At 37.6% G+C, this 22545-nt stretch overlaps 1 protein-coding gene across 1 annotated transcript in view; it reads left to right on the top strand.

The window, feature by feature from the left end:
* Positions 1-11569: 11569 nt before the first annotated feature.
* LOC149783610 (solute carrier organic anion transporter family member 4C1-like) overlaps positions 11570-22545 on the top strand; it is a 69337-nt gene continuing 58361 nt past the window's right edge. The window contains exon 1 of the mRNA XM_089931859.1: positions 11570-11812. Within this exon, the coding sequence (XP_089787985.1) occupies positions 11647-11812 (166 nt within the window). The 5' untranslated portion in view covers positions 11570-11646. The remainder of the gene's footprint in view (positions 11813-22545) is intronic.

Genomic DNA, 22545 nt, shown 5'->3' with positions numbered 1-22545 from the left:
ACGGAGGGTAGGTATAACATAGGAGCAATGACCTCTGCAACAGGATGGGTACATTTGATGTTAGGGATATGGCCGCTGTGAAAAGAAGGGTTAGCTATAGACCTTTCGTGTAGACAGTTTTTACATAGATTTTTCTTCCTCGCCGATAGGTGCCAACAATAACATCGGCCATTAAGGTACTTTTTAAGGCTGGTTAGAGAGCATGCAAACTTTATAAGTTTGACTATTTATGATACAGATCTGTTAACTGTAAACGCTCACTTTATATTTAGTGATTCATCTCATAACACTAATACAAGCAATACGATCTTAGTGTCATCTAAAGGCAGATTTGTAAAGCACAAATCGATCAGTCTTATGTATTACTCTTTGTACACCATTGAGGGACCAACTATATTCAGACTGTGTCTTGTGTCTTGTTTATCTATCTATCTATCTATCTATCTATCTATCTATATATATATATATATATATATATATATATATATATATATATATATATATATATATATATATATATATAGATAGATAGATAGATTATTTATTTATAGTAAGACTTATTGTAATAACTTTGTGCTAAAGAAAACTTCTTTAACCGTTTATAGTGTGATGATGTGAGTGGATATGTATGCTAATAACAAATGTTTTGTCTCTCTTTACCAAATTAAATTTTACTCATCAAGATCTGGTTTCCACAAACATTTGGTATGTAAAAAGGTATAAGTGTGTAAAAACTAGATTTAGTAGGACATGGTCCTTATTCATGTTCTAATAATACTTCAAAATTACATGCCAAATTGTGGTTTGTTGACATACGTCTTCCTCATAAATCCAATAAAATAATTGTGATATTGCTTCCTGTAACGTCATATCCAACACATCTTTCTTAACTATGAAGATCAGAATCGAGACTTTTTTCTTATGACATTCTGTTTTATAATCGGGCATCTCATTCACCATATTCACTCTCCATTTCGCTGTAGTAATATATAAGTTGGTCTGCTATTCAAAACAGGGGAGATTTTAAAGTGCTTTAATTTATTTCATGGCAAGTCAATTACAATTGTGCATATTTTGCAGATTTAAGGTGTTATGTACGATTTATCTGAAAGGCCGTAACTGCCAGCAGCAGGAAAGCTAAACTGTTATTCTAGACATACATAATACTTCTAACAGAGGGTAACAAAATAAGAGCTTCGATAGCGCTAACAAAAACAGGGCAAAAATACCACATCCAAATCGCTTAAAAACTTCAGCACATTCTACCATTCTAAGACAACTTCCTGGATAACATGCAACCTCATCAGCTAAGATAGCATCTCCAAAATCGCATATGGTATTTCACAATCACCCCTTTCCGTATTCCACACAACTGTGTTTGACATCGACAAGAAATTCCGATCTTGTTGGTTTCGATGATGTTTTCTCCTGAGCAAAGTGAGCAGTAACTGATGAAATGGTAAAACTATTATCGAGTAATTATTCAGCATAATCAGTATATTTCGATGCAAGATATTTCATTTCTGAGTGGAGAAATTCTAAACGATAAATACCTCCATTAGGTCGTACGGACTAATCATAATTTCCTCATTCGGAACTTTTGAAACAGCCATAAAGATACAGGATCGCTTTTACTAATTTTATTTATAAAATCAAAAGTATCACCTTGATAAAATATAATAGTTCTATCTAGTGGAAATGTTGTTACGTAGTTCGTCCAGGCTTGCGCGTTGTGATCAATAATCTATACTGAAGCTACTTTCGATTTATTCTTTAATTTGTAGAAAACCTCGACGATTATTGTTCTTACCAGTATCGGAAATTTTAATTGTCTTTCAAGCTCGGCAACGTCGTTGATCGTAGCGTCATGTTCCTTGACACTCGTATCAATACGAAATATTCAGTAAGGCAGTTTATTCTGATGTCTAGCATTGGGGCGTAATGCCGCAGGCAAATGACATCATGTTCAACCCAGTCACCTTTTCTTGACACCAGTCGGACCAGTCCTAACACTAACCTCTTAATCCAGAGTACCAAGTACATGCAGATAAATTTCAACAAGAATTCTGAATTAGAGAGCATGTAGATTATAAAAAGTTATATATCCGGTGGTGTATTAGAATACATGTATAAAATACTAAATTACGTGAATGATGTGGTATTAGAGAACGTAGGTAATCCGCAGTTACATCTAAGGTGTGGTAATTGTAGAGAATACTGCATTGCATACAGGTTGTGGTGTGATAGTACATGTAGACAAAGCTCACTTACATATTGGATGTGGCGTTATAGTACATAACGACAATGCTCACTTACGTATTGGATGTGGCGTTATAGTACATAACGACAACGCTCATTTACGTATTGGGTGTGGTGTAATAGTACATGTAGGTAATGTTTGATTACGTACAGAGTTTGGTATCGGATGTAATGTGATGTGATGTGATTTGGCTTTTTAACGTAACTTTAACAATTTTTCAGTCATATCGCTACGATGTCTGCAATGTGGCAGTTTATAGTGATGTCTAGCACTGGGGCATCATGCCTCAGACATGTAGCATGATGTCCCCTCCAGTCACATTATCCTGACACCAGGCCGACCAGTCCTAACACTAACCTCTTAATGCTGAGCGCCAAGCGAGACAGCTCTTAGTACCATTTTTGTAAGTCTTTGGTATGACTCGGCCGGGGATGGAACCCACGACCTCCCCGCATCCGAGGCGGACACTCTAACAACTAGGTCACCGGAGCGGTCTGGTATCAGAGAACATGTAGATAATGTTAAATTGCATATAAGGTGTGGTATTATAGTACATGTAGATAATGTTAAATTGCATATAAGGTGTGGTATTATTGTACATGTAGTTAATGTTAAGTTGCATATAAGATGTGGTATTATGATACATGTAGATAATGATAAATTACATCTAAGGTGTGGTATTATAGTACATGTAGATAATGTTAAATTACACGAATGGTGTTTGGTGCCCCGAGTGGCCGATTGGTCTAAATCGCTAACCGTTCCAGATCACTACCATCTCACGTCTGCCTGCATGGGTTCGAGTCATAGGCTCGGCTAACAAGGGTGCGTGATAAAGCTTGATGGATTACAACGATATAATCCAGATTTTCTTTGGATGAGCTTCTCGTGGTTCGGTAGTTTATCCCGGGGTTTTCCAGGCTTCTGTCTTCACCAGTTATACTGGCCGCCTTGTATAGTCTATTTTGTGCTGAAAATGGCGTTAAACTCTACACCAATAGCAACATATATGGTGTGTATTATGGTACACGCAAATAATCGTGTACTTTTGTGTAATCCTGGTAAATGATTGTATTTTATTATTTTTTAATTCCTAGTCATGGTTGTAAATTTTAAAAAATATCTAGTTAGATTTTGCCTATATGACATATGATCTGTTAAGACTGTAAAATTACATATGATCATAGATGCATATAACTTTGTTGACAATTACTCATAATAATCTTAATAATAAGACTTATTATCACCTTTTGGATTAATTTCGCATTGGCTAATCAGGTTCGAACGTTTTTAAGTGGAATTCTTTAACTTCCGATTGGTTGGACTCGGACACAAGAATAGGCGTGTTTGAGACAAATTGACTAGTAAAACCTGGCGCTTGGACTGTTTTGTGGAATATATTATTAATGGATGATGTACTTAAGGAGAGAACTGAGCAGGGAGAGTCATTGCTATTATGGAGTCATCTCCTTTTTTGTGTTCCTGTTCTATGTCTGCAGACATATTTTTATTTTGTTCGTAGATACTTTTCGAAAGGAAAAAACATTTGTTTGGACTGTCCATTCGAAACATAAATTGCTAATTATTTGGACGTTCAATTATTATGGAACCCGTTTGAGTTATTCAAAGTATTTGTGGACAACAATATTTTTACAATGTCAAGATTCTTGGCGGACCAGTATACTTCCCATTCCCATTTTTTGAAATGTATTCGGATCTTTTAATTTATTGGGCCTTCGTTGAACTTTGTCACAATTATTTTGAATTCACTCTCACATTTTCATTTTTAACTTTGATAATTAGGTTTTCATTACATTTTACGAAGCGTTTTGTTTTCTTTTCTTCTTGCTACTTAGTTTGTGACCGCAGAGTTCTAATAAATGCTGAGTTACATTTATGGTGTGATAATATAGTACATGAAGACAATGCTAAATCACATACAGGGTGTAGTATTAGAGTACATGAAGACAATGCTAAATCACATACAGGGTGTGGTATTAGAGTACATGAAGACAATGCTAAATCACATACAGGGTGTGGTATTAGAGTACATGAAGACAATGCTAAATCACATACAGGGTGTGGTATTAGAGTACATGAAGACAATGCTAAATCACATACAGGGTGTGGTATTAGAGTACATGAAGACAATGCTAAATCACATACAGGATGTGGTATTAGAGTACATGAAGACAATGCTAAATCACATACAGGGTGTGGTATTAGAGTACATGAAGACAATGCTAAATTACATACAGGGTGTGGTATTAGAGTACATGTCTATCATACCAACGTACGTCCAACGTGTGATGTTAGAGTAAATATAGATCATGCTAAATTACATTAAAGATGTGGTATTAAAGTGTATATTCTCATGTATATTATGTGAATAGTTTGTGCTTGACCTTTGGCCATGAATAATTATATATATATATATATATATATATATATATATATATATATATATATATATATATATATATATTGTGCGTACCCGATTTGTGTCCTGTTTGTAAGTTATAAATAATACCGGTGTCTGAGTTCAAGGTCTAGCCTTCTTTACAAACTTAGAATGTTCTGGAAGCGAACTTCTGGCGCCTATCCTAGTCATTTTGTTATGTCTTTTTTTAAGGTTGTTATAAACAATACTATTCATTCCCGTTTTAAAAGTTCAGTCTCTTGGAATCATTTACATTGTCTTCAAATATGATTGGAGAGAATTAATGTAAGTAAAATATTCTTTTGAAATGCAACATGTTCGTTAGCGTTTGGACTAAAACACCAATTTGGGATAATTGTGAACTCATTCAAATACATTTTTGGATTATATCGTTGCAATACATTAAGACTGTTGGCACAGCAACCTTATTAAGACTAATAGTACATCTTCACATTCAGTATTGGTATTTATTCCGAACACTATACGTTTGTATGTGTGATAGAACAGTTATCATTTTTATGTGATAATATCGTAAATTCGTCTGATATTTTATTTTTGTTTTCTGGGTAAATTATTGTTTCGTTTACGCTTACAACACGCTTTGGTTTTGATTATCTCTGTTACATTGTTTTCGACCACATAATTGTAGCATTGAAGATAATGCTAAATTACACATAGTGCTTAATATTAGAACTAAATTCTCAAAATGTCTTCCTCAAGTTGCAAATGTTGATTATCTTTATTATTGCTACGATGGTAGGAATGCACTTCTCACTCAATATCAATCAGGTACCCAGAATAAAAATTCATAAGGTTTATATTCTCATGATAAGATAATTCGCTTTATCTTAAATGGAAGTTTGGATGACTTTACCAACTCGTGTTCAGATTAATTTACAACTAAATGTAAATATGAATCCTGTCTACTCTCTCTCTCTCTCTCTCTTGGACCGAAATGTTGATATTATTTGAAGTATCATATACAAGATAATATAACGTCTGAATCGTCTGAATTTGAGAAGAAGCTGTGAGAAAATGTAGAAACCTAGCTCCGGTTCTTAACGTTTACTAACGTTTACACAGTTCTTATACTGTGAATATTTGTTTTTGTTGTAGAGAAATTTGAGGATTAATCTTGACACTTTAGTGGTAATACTCACCATTTCCATTTTACTAATTTTGGAAACTCTGATTGTCTAGCCTGGTTATTCATTCTGTTTAAAATCCGATCTCCACAGTCCAACGTTGAAATCTTGCGGACACCATAGTCCAACGTTGAAATATGGTGGACACCACAGTCTAATGTCGAAATCTGGCGGACACCAAAGAGTGTTTATGTTATGTCGACCTTGTCAAAGCATAACTTTCAAATTTCAGAAAGTGACACACCTAGTCCAGAATTTATAATTTTTCTCGTGGGTCGATGGTTCTTTCTAGGCTTTTTTTCGGAGTTCTTCCTTCACCATGTATACCGGCCGCCATGGATAGCCTATCTTGTGCTCAAAAACAGCGTTAAACTCTACAACAACAACAGAATATATAATTACTAAAGGTAACTCTTCCTAACAGGGATTTATAATGCTTAAACTGATCAGATTCTAAAATGAAGTAGACTGGTTATCCCAAACGTCACCAAAACAAACTTTTCTTGGTGTCTGTCAATCTACACGCAGGACTCTACGTATCTTATTTTTGTTCGTTTCTCTTTGTCAAAATTTTGGATACCCCATGCTGCTGGACGCTGCAGAGTCCTACACCTGCACAAAAGAAATATATATTTGCACACATAGTAATAATGCGTTTAGAGAGTGGTTGCAAACTATTAACAACTTTTTTAATTGTCAAGCATCAGCATTGAATGGGTTTGTTTTCTACCTTGTTGTGTATTAACCTTTCATCTGCCTCGACTGGGAGAAAAAATAAAACCTTTCGTAGAACATGCTGCCTACTGTCTAGCGTCAATTAGTACTAGTGAAGAAAAACATTGTAAACAAAGTAAGATCAGTTTAATAACTGGAGAAGCATTTACCTACAATACCAGAGGTGGAGGGTCGGGAACCGGATGACACCTCGTTTCACCTCCACTCCCCCCCCCCACGCCTCACCATCAATGAATATGTTATCTTTATAGTTAGATAATTAAAGGTATACTCTGGAAACACTTAAAATACATGAGATACAAGTGTCTTCTATGTATGGGTCCCCATCACTCACTCCCCTATAAATGGAATTCATGGTCAGCCTATGCGTAGAAAGTCGAGATTTCAATGATTTTAAGTAGCATGCGAACATCAACATGGACGAACATAAAGAAATGTTAAACAAATCAAGAAAACAAACAAAGGACAAGTCCTACCTGTTTCTTATGCTTTTTATAGTTTTCCACCTGTTGCACATCGATCTATATTCAACACATAAGTATTTATATATCATATATTTTGGCAGAAAGGTGTATGAGACCATTATACATTCTTTGTATGCAATGGTAGAAAGTAATCACTGGCAATACGTTCACTACAGTTACGAAATGTATAAGATTAAAACCTTCTCTGGCGTGTTCTACCTGGATATTGTTTCAATAAATTATGCAAATATACGAAGCAATCTGGTATTTTGTCTGAAAGCATATACTCAACAAATAACCAATTTAAACATCTAGTACTGTATTCTCCATGTATTTGTCCTATACAAGGGGTGCAACGATACACCCCGAACTATATTGAGATGTATTGCGATGTACAAAACCCATACTGCTAAACATAGTGCAATACAATAGCACTTAATTAAACCAATACAATAATCAGTATAATATTTACTATTTCAAAAATACAACTTGTCTATGTGATCTTACCTTGTAAGACTTCAAGTTGCACTGCATGTTATGCTTATCTTGTTGGAAATAATCTCAAAATCCTTTTCGGTGTGAAAAAATTATTTTAGTAACATTAAAGTTCAGGTCTACACACTTGTCAGGCAGCTTGAAAAATTAAAGCAAATTAACGAGGCGTTAATATTTTTATATGATTGACCACGTATTTCTCATGCAAAATATCAGATGCGACTGCTGTTTGTTTTAATGTTGTTCTCTCTTCATATTCTTTCAAGCTAAATTATAAACCGTAACTGAAGATGTTGCATACTTAAAAGTATGTACATTCCGTCATTTGAAGAAAAGAAAAAATTATATAGAGGAAATTATATATTTACCAACAGGGACGATTAAGTAGGCATACTGTTCGTTTAGTGCCATTATCAATAAGGCACAACTATCCGAGCGAAAGTGCCGAGATTTGGTTGGATGAAAGCACTACCGTGAAATAATTGTGGTACAGATAACTATACTGTGGTATGTATTGTCGAAACAACAAACCGCAATGTAGGGTGTACCAGTATATCTTAGCAACCCTACTTTATGCATTCTACATCTAAGTTACTAGTCCGCGAATAAGTTAAGACTCTCTCTCTCTCTCTCTCGCGCGCGCGCGCGCAGAATAAATGCTACTCACTGTCACCATACCATGGAGCTACGGTACTCATTTGGTAGAAAGTCGTACGTATCATCGCACATGGCAGAGCAGGTCGGCTGCCTCGGCGTATCTTATGACAGGCACAGAGGTCTGTCTTGCTTCCTATTGGCTATTTACAGCTAATAATGTGATAAAGCCATAATGCCGCTGTTACGTGCAAAACAGTATTGTATCTCAACATCATCAAAATGATATTGAATCCTGGCAGATATTGGTCCTAAACATTGTTGGGTTCCATTATAACCAGATAACATCGGGGTGTAATTTCTCCCTCGAGCTAAGAAAGCAGTCAATTTGTACATGTATCCGAATTAACCCGCGAGATTACCAGATTTCACTCGAAAGCTACAATAAAAAATTTGACGTCACCGTTTTAAACATAAGAGGTTCACATCACGCTGCGTAGGCTTGTCTTCAGTGTATATTCCAGCGCATCAGCTGGTTACAAATGTTCACCCGAGTCTTATTTTTGTCTAACGCATGCTCTTTCTTCTCGGATCCGCTTAAAGGAGCGGGTATGCCCTTTTAAACTGGTTTCGATTAACATGTGCGCCATGTGCCAATGTTGTTGTTATTAGATTTGGAGCACTCCGGAAAATTATTCAATTTACGAATGCCTTCGTTGACTGAATTAAGACGTGGCACTTAGTAACTCAAAACTAAATAATTTGAATGTCGTTTATACCACGATTATTTCAAAGAATGTTTTATGCCAGTTAACGTTAATAAACAGATCATTTCCTTCTTCTAAATTTTAGTTACATGACATGGAAGAGTGGTGAAAATCATGAACAATGGCGACATATGGGGTTTTAAAGTTCAGGTATAACTAATAAAGTAAGCCCTAACCACAGTCAGCATGAGACAAATCGCTCACATACAAACCTGGATACGCCTTATAACAAACAGTATTCATAATCAAGTGGCGAGGTCTTTTATTGCTGTTAATGTTTGCTTGTCTGATTTTTAGATTCTTTAAAGTGTTGGTTTATGTTACCAAACACGGATATGACAGGGTTGTAAATATTTATAGAAGACAGTGTTCGTAGGTGCTTACACACTGTGTATATTGTACGCCAGATGATACGGAAAATATTTGCTAGTCTCTCTCTCAATTGCACACAAACACACACGCGCACTTCTCTCACTGTCTGTCTGTCTCTCGCACACACACGCACACACACCAATGCACACAGGCACATACGCGTATACAGTGGATGGGAGTTGTTGACATTGTACCACAAATCTCATCAAGAACGAATTAGCACGTTGTTTTCAAGTTAAAACCCAATAAATATATATGTTCCCATTCAAGATATCCTCTTTCATCAGCTCTATAAAAAAGTAACGTTGTTCACCTAAACCTGTCTGTTTTGACGTACACCTGTCTGAAAGCAATGTGCAAAGAATTATTTTTATAATTTCACTGTATATTTCATGCACATGGTTACAAAAATGTATAAGGCAAGGGAAATTCTGATATTCTTAGAATATATTATCGTCGATAATAAACTATATGTTGAACTAACCTGGTTTATAGTATCGTTCTAACAACAAAGTAATTTTTATGGTAAGTAATTTATATATATGTATATTTGTGAAAAGACATTTGATTCAAATAATATTGAAAAATAACTCAGCTCATTCCAATACGTTTTACTATATCTCTGTTTAGTTTACCAGCACTTTATTCTGTTAAATATCGAAATTTGCGAGAACGTTTATAAAAGGAGCATACGCTTAAGTGAACCTTGGACTTTTACTACATACTTGTTGTTCTGTTCTATTAGAGTACAGCAAATATACAGTGGTCAGCTATAACGTTTTACGGATGTATGCCAAAACATTTTTACAGCTGAAATTCTGGGGGGGGGGGGTGGTTTAAGAGCTTCCCTCTTATGCATATGTACGAGTGCACAAGGGCAGTACCTGATCAAACCATACGAATGCTCTTAGACCCCTAGGCAGTCGAAATCTTAGCCCCCCCCCCATCGCAAATTATCTCCTAATAAGTTTTATCAATATTATTTTGATCCGTTGTCGCGTGGCCCCTGGGCCGGTGCCGGCCCTGCATATTTGTTAATCCGACAATGCATGTAGGGGAACATAATCGTACATCAAATGTTCGGAGATAAAGCTCACGTTCATAACATTTAATTTGGAAAGACCCTGTATATTGACTTCAGAATCTCAACATCTTTATGATCTGTTATCGATTTCAAAGGAATTGTTTTAACCGAATTTATACAGATTTGAGTAAATATTTTAGACATGTAACAGACATGTATAACTTTATTTATGAAACAAATAAACACACTGATTCTGTTTGATATAATTGCCATGCAGTGAATTGAAAAAGTCTTGTGTATTCTGATACATCGGTCACAGTACCTTTGCACTATCTAATTTTTTTTTATGTAATTCAAGTGTTCTTATATGACTTACGATTGACAAAATTTACTCTTTTTTAAACTAAATAGCACATTAGTCATGCAATCCACAGTTCTGTTATAAACACATCAATGATAGTCACCGATAAAATCGACTTTCCTAACACGATATTCGGAGCTAAGTCTGATATGACTCCCTGGTAGAGACGCAGTCAGGCTCGCCGTCAAGGAATCGAACCATGTGCCCGTTTTTGTATCGTAGGTACCTCAGATTGCGCCAAGATATACGTTTCTTCTTAGGAAGAATAATATAATCAGCTCATCATTACAAATCTAAAATTAACCTACCTTAAAACATTCATACAGAGGTCCGGCGACTTTAATTAGTTGACCATGTGTCCTGTGCACGTGTAAAACGATCCCATTTCTTTACTTCTTATGTTTGTATTCTTAATTTCTAAGTTTTAATACAGTAAACATGAAAATAATTTAAAACTTTCTGTTAAATTTAAGATTGTGGGCATCGTGTTATATAAAACAAATATATATTCCTTATCCAGGTAGCATATATTATTAAACCATGACACGCTGACTGCCTCTAGACACCGATACAGCTCTACGTATCAGGCGTGGGTACATGCACGTTCTGACTCTTATCAAATCACGACGATACAGGGATTCATATGAAGTTATTGTTGCAATATAATATATGGGGCACGTTTATGTTGTACATTGTCTGTAAACATCATTAACGTCTATTTCGAGGTATTCTGCAAAGTCACATCCTTTCGTAACATGATCGGCATTTATGGTAAGTTGCGTACCTAATTCCATAGTGTATAAAACAAAAACAACCACGTTATACATTTCAATAAAATATCGATTTGAAATGCGAGATCTGACCAAACAGAAAGAATCATACATTCGTCATGGCTACTGACATGTACAAAAGTATCATAACTCGAGAGTGTGCCATGCTAATATTCTGAATAAGTGCAAGAGTTTTAGAACACGTCGACTCCCGAGGAAATGGACACTAATATCACCGCAGATCTGGGCGGTGACGAAGTCAAAGATTCGGATCCTGATCTGGACGTGAGATGCGGATACGGAAAGTGCAAACCGAGATGGCTGCAAAAACTGAACAACTCAAAACTTCTTCTCGCCCTCCTATGTTCTTTCACTGCTGTTCAAGGTGAGTAAACAATAACAACAACAATAACAATAACAACAACAGCAATATGAATAATAATAATAATAATAATAATAATAATAATAATAATTTGCAAAGGTCCAGATGAACAAAGCAGACTAAATGGCCGTGACTAAACTAATTTTTATTGCAGACGACACGATAAAGAAGTGTCAAAATGCGACACGTGTCCTTAGCCGTGGTAAAATAAACTATATTGCAATGATCGGTATGTGTCGATATTGTTCTCCATTATTGTAATTTAAAAAAAAAATGATTCCCGAATGACGACGTAACAGTGCCACTACAGGCAATAACAATTCAACTTTGGGTCAGACTTTTGTTGATTTGCCATTACTGCCATTTAATTCTTGAAATCTGGCAAAACATGGATTATACATTCACAAAAAGAGCTATAAATGCTGGAGTAAGCCGTAAAATTTCTTACAATTTCGTTACTTTTTGCAAATATCATTCAAAAGGGAGGAGACGGCATGAACTGAGACATTGCAGACATAAACTTATAGTGGTGGTATCAGTCTGAGAGCACATGGGACCATTATGGGTCCATTTAGATCTTTCAGGTACGTTTTGGTCATTTGGGGTACGTTTTGGTCATTTGGGGTACATTTCGGTCATTTTGGCCACATATTATCATTTGCGAACGGCGTAAAAGGATCATTTTATAATCTAGACTATTTGACGCCTTCGTCACTAGAGTGACACCCTGAAGCGCATAGGTCAGAATTAGTCTAGCAGGCTGGAATATCTTCGTTTTTATTTTTTCTCCTCCAACGATCATGTCTTTGACTTTATGACAATAATTCCGATTATATATCTCTTCAAATTGTGTTTTATTTAAACTTTATATACCATATCATAAGAACTCATGTCGAGTTGATCATGAATAAGAGTAGTATATGGGGGCGATATACGGACAATGGGAAAGTACGTTACGAAACACCATGGGGCGATATACGGACAAGGTTTTTCAGATCATCGTGGGGCGAGATACGGACAATGAAAATTGAACATGGTGAATATTGCGCCTGTAATCGGACAAGGGAACGTGAAGTTGTTGCATAGGACAGTATGAATCGAACAGGTGAGGTGACGTCAGAATAATGGAGATTGGTAACAATGTTGCAAGGGGCTGCCGTCGATCGAACTGAAGAGCGGGAAAAATCCTACAAAGCTTGGCGGGATTGGAATAGAGAGACATATGCATACATAACGCATACATCACATATATGGTAATGACAATAAATATCTTTTGAGGGATATGAGTTGACCTGAAAAGAGCCTTTGGCTTTTTTATTAACATCATTCCGTTAGTATATAATAATAATGAGGACTTTGTATAGCGCCTAATCATTATAAGCTCTCAGCGCTTTACGACATTAGACAACACCTATAAGATATATAAAAAAAATATAATGATATGATTACAAAAACAAACACCATGAAATTAGAAAACATTAATAAAACATGCTGAGAATATTTAAGGTAAGAAACATTGGGTCTTTAAGTTTCTTCTTGCAGTCGAAATAAGTGAGTTTTGAGAGCTCTCTTGAATGTGATCACTGTGTCTTTGTGTCTAAGTTCAGTGGGCAATTCATTCCACGTTTCTGGGCCTTGGTATGCAAAAGAACGCTGTCCATATGACTTTGTTTCCATAGTGATAATAATGAGTATACGATTATCAGAAGAGGAGCTTATGTATCTTGCTGGTGTGTACACATGGGTGAGGTCTGATAAGGTATGTTGGACTAGAGTCCGACAGTAAAACATAGCAAAGAGAACGAATTTTGTGTTTGATTCTGGATCGAATGGATAACCAGTTTAGGGTACAGAACAGCAGGAAGGTGTGTTCTGATCGTGGTACTAGTCTAGGTATGATCCGATCAGCTGTGTTTTGAACTTTGTGAAGTTTCTGGAGCAGATATTGAGATGAACCAGACAGAATTGAGTTACAATAGTCCAGTCTTGAAAGTACTAATGAACACACAAGTGTTTTAGTGGCATCAACTGAAAGATATTTGTGAACTGAATTGAGCTGATGCGTCTCAGCTCAAGATATGCAGCCTTGCATATGTTCATGACATGTTGGTGCAATGTGAGAATACTGTCCAGAGTAACACCTAGATTTCGTACTGATTGTGTGAATTTAATGTTGGTGTTGCTGATATTTATTGTCTGAGGTAAAGGATGTGAATGAGAAAGTCTTTGTGTTGTGATCAGAATGGCCTCAGTTTTATCATCGTTCATCTGCAGCTTGTTACATGTCATCCATGATTTCACATCAGAAATGCACCTCTCTACACCTTGGATGGTAGCATCAACTTCAGTTGGGTGGCTAGATTTGTATATGTGGGTGTCATCAGCGTACACTTGTTGAGACACTAGATGATGATATATAACAATTGAGAGCGAGTGAGTGTACAGATTGAAGAGAACAGGTCTGAGAACAGACCCATGTGGAACACCACACCATAGATCAGCTGGGCTGGAGTGTATTACATTTGCAGATACAATTTGTGTCCTGTTGACCAAGTAGGACTTTTAGCACAGTAAGGCTGCATCATGAATGCCTAATACATGCTGGAGACGGTGAAGTAATATATCATGGTCTATTGTGTCAAATGCTGCAGACAAATCAAGGAGGGTGAGAACTGTAATCTAATATAGGGCATATCATAGGTCTTCTTCTCTTCCTCAGACTTCTTCTGCTTTCTGGACCGCAGCTGAGGGCTCTCTTCAGACAGCCTTGTCTCTCAACATAGATTTTTCTTTTCCAAACGCTCGTACCGGCAATCCTGATGATTGTCCATGATGATCTGACTTACATGGGTAAGTCCGTACGAAACAGCATCGACAATAGGAGGTTAAATGATTCAACGTTAGTCCACATCTTCTCACCGATCCCAATTCGCGTTACGAATTCAGTTAAAGTACGGAGTCCGTCTCCCAACGCGAACAGAGCTGCCTGTTACGTCACAGTCCCTAAATAGATTCGCTAGCGTCTGTGCGCAGTGAATCAATGCGACAAAGGTTTTAAACCTGACAGAATCTAGGAAGGCGATGATTTGGGGTTCACCGGCCGTGGAGATGAGAAACGACGTCACAGCAGCGGCTACTAATGTCAACACAGACCTGCTTGAAGAAGAGACCGATTTTGATTGGGATTTAGTGGATTTTCTCTCTTCTTCGCAAGAATTTGTTCCGGTAATAGCACTTTTGCCATCTTGTCCTTCTTAACCACACGTCTATGATTTTAAACTGAGACATAAAGAAGAATTGGATAATTTTTTTTGCAGTAGCAGAAATGAGCAGAACAAGCTTTTCTTCTTCAACAGCAATAACAAGAAGAAGAAGCAATAAGAAGCAAATGATAGGAAGAAGAATCAGCAGCAGAGAAGAAACAAGGTCTAGGAGAGACGGAGTGCAATGAAAATCAAACGTTAAAGGTACTCTTAGATATTTTGGCAGAGTTAAGGAGTCTGAAAGAAATGAATCAGACTTCTTTATTAGGACCCAAGAGAAAAAGACCTCCACGAGCCAAACACTCCAACCCTGTTGCTCTACCTGAGATACCACCCTTAGTGATTTCTACCAAATCATTGACAGGACCAAGTCCAGAAGTAGGCCTTGGCCGTTGAAAAATCTTAACGTAGTTAAAGTTGATTATTTTCCGGTCCTGGGATTTTTTGTTTTTAAAGAACACCTAACGGTCCTTTTCAGATCCATCCACCTCTATCGAAAAGAGAGAGCATTCATTTTGCCAAATTCAATTAAAACTCAAAATCATTTTTTTGCCAATGATGTACGTCTGTGAGTGAGTGGGTGAGTTTAGGTCCATATTCTAAAATATCAAAACCATGAGACATTTCCATTTTCTGTCTGATCTATTATGTTACAAATTTTAAAATTCATTTTACGACACTTTAAAAAGTTCTCTTATGTTACGTGTTTAATCTCAAATAAACAGTAACACAAGAAAGAGTGAAAACAAAAAGCTTTGAAAAATATAACAAATTATTTATTTCCCTGGAAAAATCCTGGAAAAATGAAAATATACTAATTTAGGTTTCCATAATCAAATCCAAAAATAATCCAAAAATAATCCACGAATACAATTTTTGAAGTCCTTATATTAAAATGTTCTAATGATTCTAAGTTCGAGTCCCAACGAAGAATCCAGATGGAAGGTGACGCGTATGATGTAACCTGTACTGTGCTGAAGTCGACAGTTCCTTGTAGAAACACAATAATTAATTCTCCGGTTTTACAAATCCAAATAACATTTTCAAGAAATGTCTCTGTTCAAGAATTTTGTATGAGTACACAATATTTCCAGAGATACGAATTAAGTTTTTAGAATCAGAAAATTGAAAATAAAAACTCAAAACTTCAATACTGGTCACAACAGAAGAAAACAACTTGACATGAAGTGTTTTAAACCCCCAGATTCTCTCTCTCTCTCTCTCTCTCTCAACATCACTATTTATATTAAGTATTTCGCAATTTTGGAAATGCCTACTTGCGAAATAGAAGTTCACGTGATCATGTTTACATCTGAAAGTCACGGAGCCCCTGTATATCCTTGATAAGAACCAATCATTTTACTCCAATAGAATGTTATTTACTTGACCCTCAATCAAGGCCAGGTACTAAGTAAAAAAAAACTAAATTTTCTCGAAATTAGCAAACAAAATTACATTACATTGACAAGTAAAGAAAATAAAAAGATTCCAAAACCTACAAACAAAATCAAATCAAATCAAACATAAAAATTAAATCAAATATAAATTAAATCAAATTTACATAACAGTTCATAGACTTCTTCTGTGTGTTTTGTTCACTCACTCTGTTTTTTAATATGTTCACTTTCACGGGTTCTTCGTCTTCTTATTCCTCACTTTCTCCTCGTTTTCTTTTCTTCTCTTTTTTTATATCTTTTCTGGACGTTTCTGGGTTTATTTATTTTGGGAGGGTATCCCTTCTTCCCATACTGATCCCCTGTCTTCCTCTTGCTCCTGTTGGTTTTTACAGCATTCTGAAGACCAATGTCCTTTATCTTGACAATGATATTAGGTATCTCTTCTGACACCTGTCTTGCCCGTCTGACGGTATGGACACTCTGTAGCTCAATGCCCATACGTCTTACAGATGCAGCAAGTATCTTGATTTTATCGCGAAAGGAGGGAGTAGTCCGTCAGCTTGTCTGAAGAAAACATTCATATGGCACCTCGCAAAGCTCTGATTAGAAGTTCAATGTAAATGGGCTCTTCCATCATTCTGGTCGTTTGAGAGGGAAATGAATACTAGGAAGAAAGAAAGTGATCCTTTATATAGGAAGGCACTGCTTTAACTTGGAGAAAGGGTTCAGTGGCGTTTAGAATGTAGTTATTTGACTTATTGCAACCATGATGAAACGATCGAATCATTACGTGAAGAAAGGAGGAGAAAGTAATAGTTAGAAATGTGATTTATCGCCTCGCACAGTTGTTGAAGTCTTTGCTCAAATTCATGCCAGTGATTTGAAGATGACATAAGTGAACCCGAATCCAGACCTAGAGACTTTGCACCCAACCAAAGTCCACCATTAACTCCTCAAAAGTGCTACCACATTCGAGAGACGGAAAAGTGCTTCTGTAGAACACTTAGAACGATAGCCTATACGTATACGATGAAGCTTAAAGATTTCAAATCCGACGTACCGATAGGGAAATCAAAAGGGTTCATCACTGATGTGTGAAATTCTTTATTTGCCACATTGAAAGGACAACGTGAACCCAAAGAAGACGATCATTTGAGACCCTTCATTCATCACGACAGTCCAGTCTGAAGCCCCCGTTTGAATTGCGTTTAGCAGACCAGCTGAACTGATGCCTTCCAAAGTCATCGACAAGATTCAACACGTGCAAGAATTCAACGACAAGTTTCACATCGCCGATGTAAAAACGACACTGTGCATGACCCACGTTTCTCTTCCCAAATGGACCGGACAACGCAAGAAAAGTGTTTTTGGTGGACGACATTCGTAGCATCAAGCGTAGCCTTGTTCAAATGAATACCCCTCAAAACCAGATCTGTTTAGCCCGTGCCAGTGTGGTGGGACGAACGTATGCCGACGAGAACGACACGGCATAATCAAAAAGAGCCTGGAAAACTATTAAAACATCGAACCGTGCTAAAACGCTAAACATTGTCTTGATGAAGGACAAGCATGAGTGCATTGCCCTGCTTTTCACTGCACGTTTGTCAGACCTGCCTGTTACCAACAACATCTAAAGACGCAAGGTTCACTGCAAAAAAGATCTTGTTTACTCCTGAGATTGTGCTCTGCTTGTGCACAAGGCATACGTACCAACAGTGCAAAGGCACACGTAAGTTCAGGAAAGAAGCGATATCACATTTGTCACCAGATCGTGGACATTGAACACAAACACCATCTTAAAAAATACCATTCCAAACATCAAGACGAAGAAGATTGCAAGAAGAAAGGCGATTTGATAATTTTCGATTTTGAATGCATGCATGAGACCGGCGTTCACATTCCTAATTTCCGTGTTGCTCTTCAAACGAGCTAGAAGTGCATCCAAGAGCGTATTTTTAGTCATTTTCCTCAATGTAGCACGATTCCAATACGACGTGAAACAATATTTCGGGGACCTAACATGTCGATTTTGCGCAAAAGATCCTATACCCCATTCACGAGACGTGGAGAAAAGAGGACACCGAAAGTTACGGAGATTGTCATCGCCATGTCACGGTGATGGCTCACAATTTCGCAGCTTATGACACTTGTGGACACTATACGGAAAGGATCTTAGCTCACGTCGATGCAAGCACAATTTCAAGATTCGATGAGTTACTTGTCTATGCCTTAAAGTCGAATGTCTGAATCGTTTGGAATGACAGAAATGGCCAAAGGTTATTTTCCACACTTTGTAAAAGACCGAGGCCAATCGGCTCACCGTTCTACCCCTTTGTCTGAGGATCACTACTACGACCCCGACAAAATGTGTACCGAACAACGAGAAGCTTTCTATGGTGGGTACCACACTCACGCATCTGACCCTTTCGACTTTCAGGAAGAAATGTTAAAGTTGTGTCGTCACTTTAAGGCGTTGCTGTGGAAAAGTTTGAAAACTGTTAATGGAACACGGAGGGATCAATCCTTCGAAAGAAGACTGCACCAATGCTTAAGCGTGTTCCATAGTGTACCGCCTTCGATTCATGCCCGAAAACACACTTACTATCATAAGCCCTCAAACGACGAACTTATTCAAACGTCATTAGTCGGTCAAAGCCTTATACAGGCTACATTACTTGTGCGACAATGAAAACAAATGCATTCAACAATTCAACATGCCCGAATCGGAGGAGGCAAACAGTCCATCGGAACGTATTCGGTGGATGCCTGGGACTTTTACGGCGTCTCATATGCTACCTCAAAGTGACACTAAAATTAGTTTTTACAATAGACCATGGAAGACGGCACTTGAAATTAGAACAGCAATGATATAAAGTGGTGAAAATGTGGGAACACGAATAGCATCGGCGTTTGAATACCGATCCCGAGTATAAACGCATCGTGGAAAGTTACAAGTCAGTGGACCCACTTAACCCGAGGGACAGTTTATACGAAGGACAGACGAATGCCACATGTTTGTTTTACCACGCCGACAAGGAGTAATGAGAAGAAATCAAGTACTTGGACTTGTATTCGGTGTATCCTTACGTGTGTAAATATCGTCATTTCCGCAGGGCACCCACAATTGCTGATGGAACACATAGACCTTGACAACATTCGACTATACAAAGAATTGATCAAATGCAACGTCTTGCCTCTAACGGCCTTGTACCATCCCGTTTCCTCTCACCATTGCCAAGGAAAACTGATGTTTACTTTGTGCCGTACTTGTTCCGAAACATGCAACCAAGACCAGCCTTGTCTGCACACCCAGGAAGAACGCGACTTGACGAAAACGTAGGCAAGCGTGAAATTAGTTAAAGCTCTGGACCTGGAATACCATTCGTTAGAAGTTTACGAAATTTACATCTTTCGCAAGACAGAACACTACCACAAGGGTGACCAAACTCAGAAAGGCATTTTTGTTGAATACGTTAATGCCTTTTTGAAACTGAAACATGAAGTCAGCGACTATCTTTCCTGGTTCCCCACTCCCGAATACCAAAATAAATTCAAAGAGAGATATTGGGAGCAGGACGGTCATCACTTTATACCACGTGGAGAAAAACGAAGGAAGTCGATCGTTTGCCAAAGTGTTGTTGAATTGTTTGTGGGACAAAATGGCACAACGCCCATGTTTGACCAAGATTGCGTATTGGAGAGAACCTTCCATTTACGTCCAGATGATTCACAACAAAACGAAATACGTTAAACACTTGGAAGTCGTTCGTGAAGACTTGAATCTGGTCAATAACGAGGTAGACCTGGACATTGTAGGAGCGGAAAAGTTTTGAAATGGCATCATTGCGGCATATATGACACCGCACATGGAGTATAAACTGAAAGGATTGACTATCAATTATCCTACAAGTGGAGTGCTGAATTTTTGCGTACTGAAAGAAGCTTTGCAGTCTGGACAGGATGGAAACTTTAAAGTAACCAACTACGAACCGTACGAGATAGTACGTATATCCACACACCAAATTGTCAGTCGGCCTTTTTAAAAAGTGTATCAAGTCGTGTACCAGAAGAGATTGCGACTTCATAACCACTTCTCTTTGACGTACGGACACATCGATATTAGTCAGCATATAAAAAGGGACAATGTCCAAGACCGATAGTTCATTGTATATACCAAGACCAAACGAGAAAGATGGACACTTTTAGACAGACATCATTCAAGTTCGGTGATTCTCAACTGGAGTGCGATGCTGTGCTTGCGTTGGGAGCGATGCCGTACGATGTGAACTGAGCGACTGAGTATCATATCACGGGACCTTTTCTATTACTTCAGCAAAGCTTCAAGGCAACTTTGCTATTACTACTACTACAGCTACACCTACCATGGAAAGTGATGTTGTGCATGACAAATCTGACGGATGTGAAAGCGATGCCACTCGTTACAGAGCACCTATCACTTTAATGGTTTTCGTTATCAATGTCATCCTTCACGTGAAACCATGCAGCTACCACCCAACGGATGTCATGCAACCCTAACCAAACTCCTGCTGATTTCATCGTACCCTCATCAAAATGAGTCTGTATAAGATGAATACACGTTCCGTGTGCGTTTTTCCTGAATACTGCAACTCTGAAAGTCGATTCTAAACAGTCCAAGGAAAATTGCCTAAATATCTGCTATGACCTACCCCTATATAATTAGCCAGAGCCGGATTAATCTACCTGAGCAAAGGGGATTAAATCAAGGGCTTCAGTTACGGTTTGTCATTTCACCAGTGGGAGCAGAAAGATTCCTTTTGCATGGAACGTGCTCAATTGTCTCCGAATAGCCACTAGCTACATTTAGTGGGACGACTTCAGTAATTACTGGATGGATACTTTGCAAGAGAATATTCGTGGTTTGCCTGTAGATTTCAGAGAACTCATTTACCGAGAGTTGGACAAAATACAAGTTTAACGCAAAGAACACTTGCATTCGTTACGTCACCGGTTTTGGAACCACTGGTACCGGAAAGGTATAAAAGCACTGATTCATTTCAAAGCGTTCTTTTGGACAGCCATTGAATTGCGTGAAAATAATAATGTTTTGGATGCCACTTATTAAACGTACAAGGTGATCCTAATACATGGAATTCCAACGAACGAGTTAGAGGATTACCATTATATTTACACAAGAAATCATGGTTCAGTGGAAACGTCTGTACGCCGTTTTGGCTGTGGCTTAGTGACTAAACAATTTTGGTACGGAACTAACATAAAAGCGATGCGGTTAAAAAATGTACGCTTACTATCTCATGCCAAAGAGGGTATAAAAATTGCTACCATGCCACGACCTTTATCAGTGGTAATAGAACAAATTTCGTGGAAGGAAATCAACACGATTATTCAAATGGTGGAGAATTACCAACATTCATTAAGAGAACTGTGTCCCATGAATTGGGGTCGATGAGTGGTGTGTCTTAGTGACTTCCTTTCTACGATTTCGTTTACCAGCCGATTCCTTGTGGACTCTTTACAAACAGTACCTACTACCAACAAAAAATATGAACGTGGTCCCTTTAAATGTCTAGCAGAGAATCAGTCTGTTAAACGCTTTGAGTTTTCATTTGGATACATCTCAAACTCTATGGGAAAAAAAGATTCGTCAACGTTTAGGTACTGAAGATGTGTACGATGATGAGTGTAGCTTGTGACATACTTGACATATGTACGTGACTGCAAAAATTAGGGGTTGGACCAGAGAAGTGGCGAATTATGCCCAAGAGTTGTGACACTCAAAAGTCCAGTGAAAAGAAACATTTTAAACATGTATTAGTGACAGTGAAAGAAGAAAAAGGACCCGTCTGCGACGACAACCACTCCATTCAGGATATGACTCTCATGGGCATTCACGAAAGACCATTCCGGTAGGACCCCAGTTTGACTGTACCCAATGTAGAGACATTACGAACAATATATGCTTTCCCTATGACACCTTTGTAACCAAAACCCTTTTTTGTACAATGACCTGTTTATATTCCACTTTGATCGTCGTAATGTTTTTTTTTATCGGTGTAGTTAACCATTTGGCTTTTAT

The sequence above is a fragment of the Sinohyriopsis cumingii genome, chromosome 14 (assembly GCF_028554795.1).
Source record: "Sinohyriopsis cumingii isolate HCF-2022 chromosome 14, ASM2855479v2, whole genome shotgun sequence".
Lineage (NCBI taxonomy): Eukaryota > Metazoa > Mollusca > Bivalvia > Unionida > Unionidae > Sinohyriopsis > Sinohyriopsis cumingii.
This window is presented reverse-complemented; position numbering and strand designations above follow the sequence as displayed.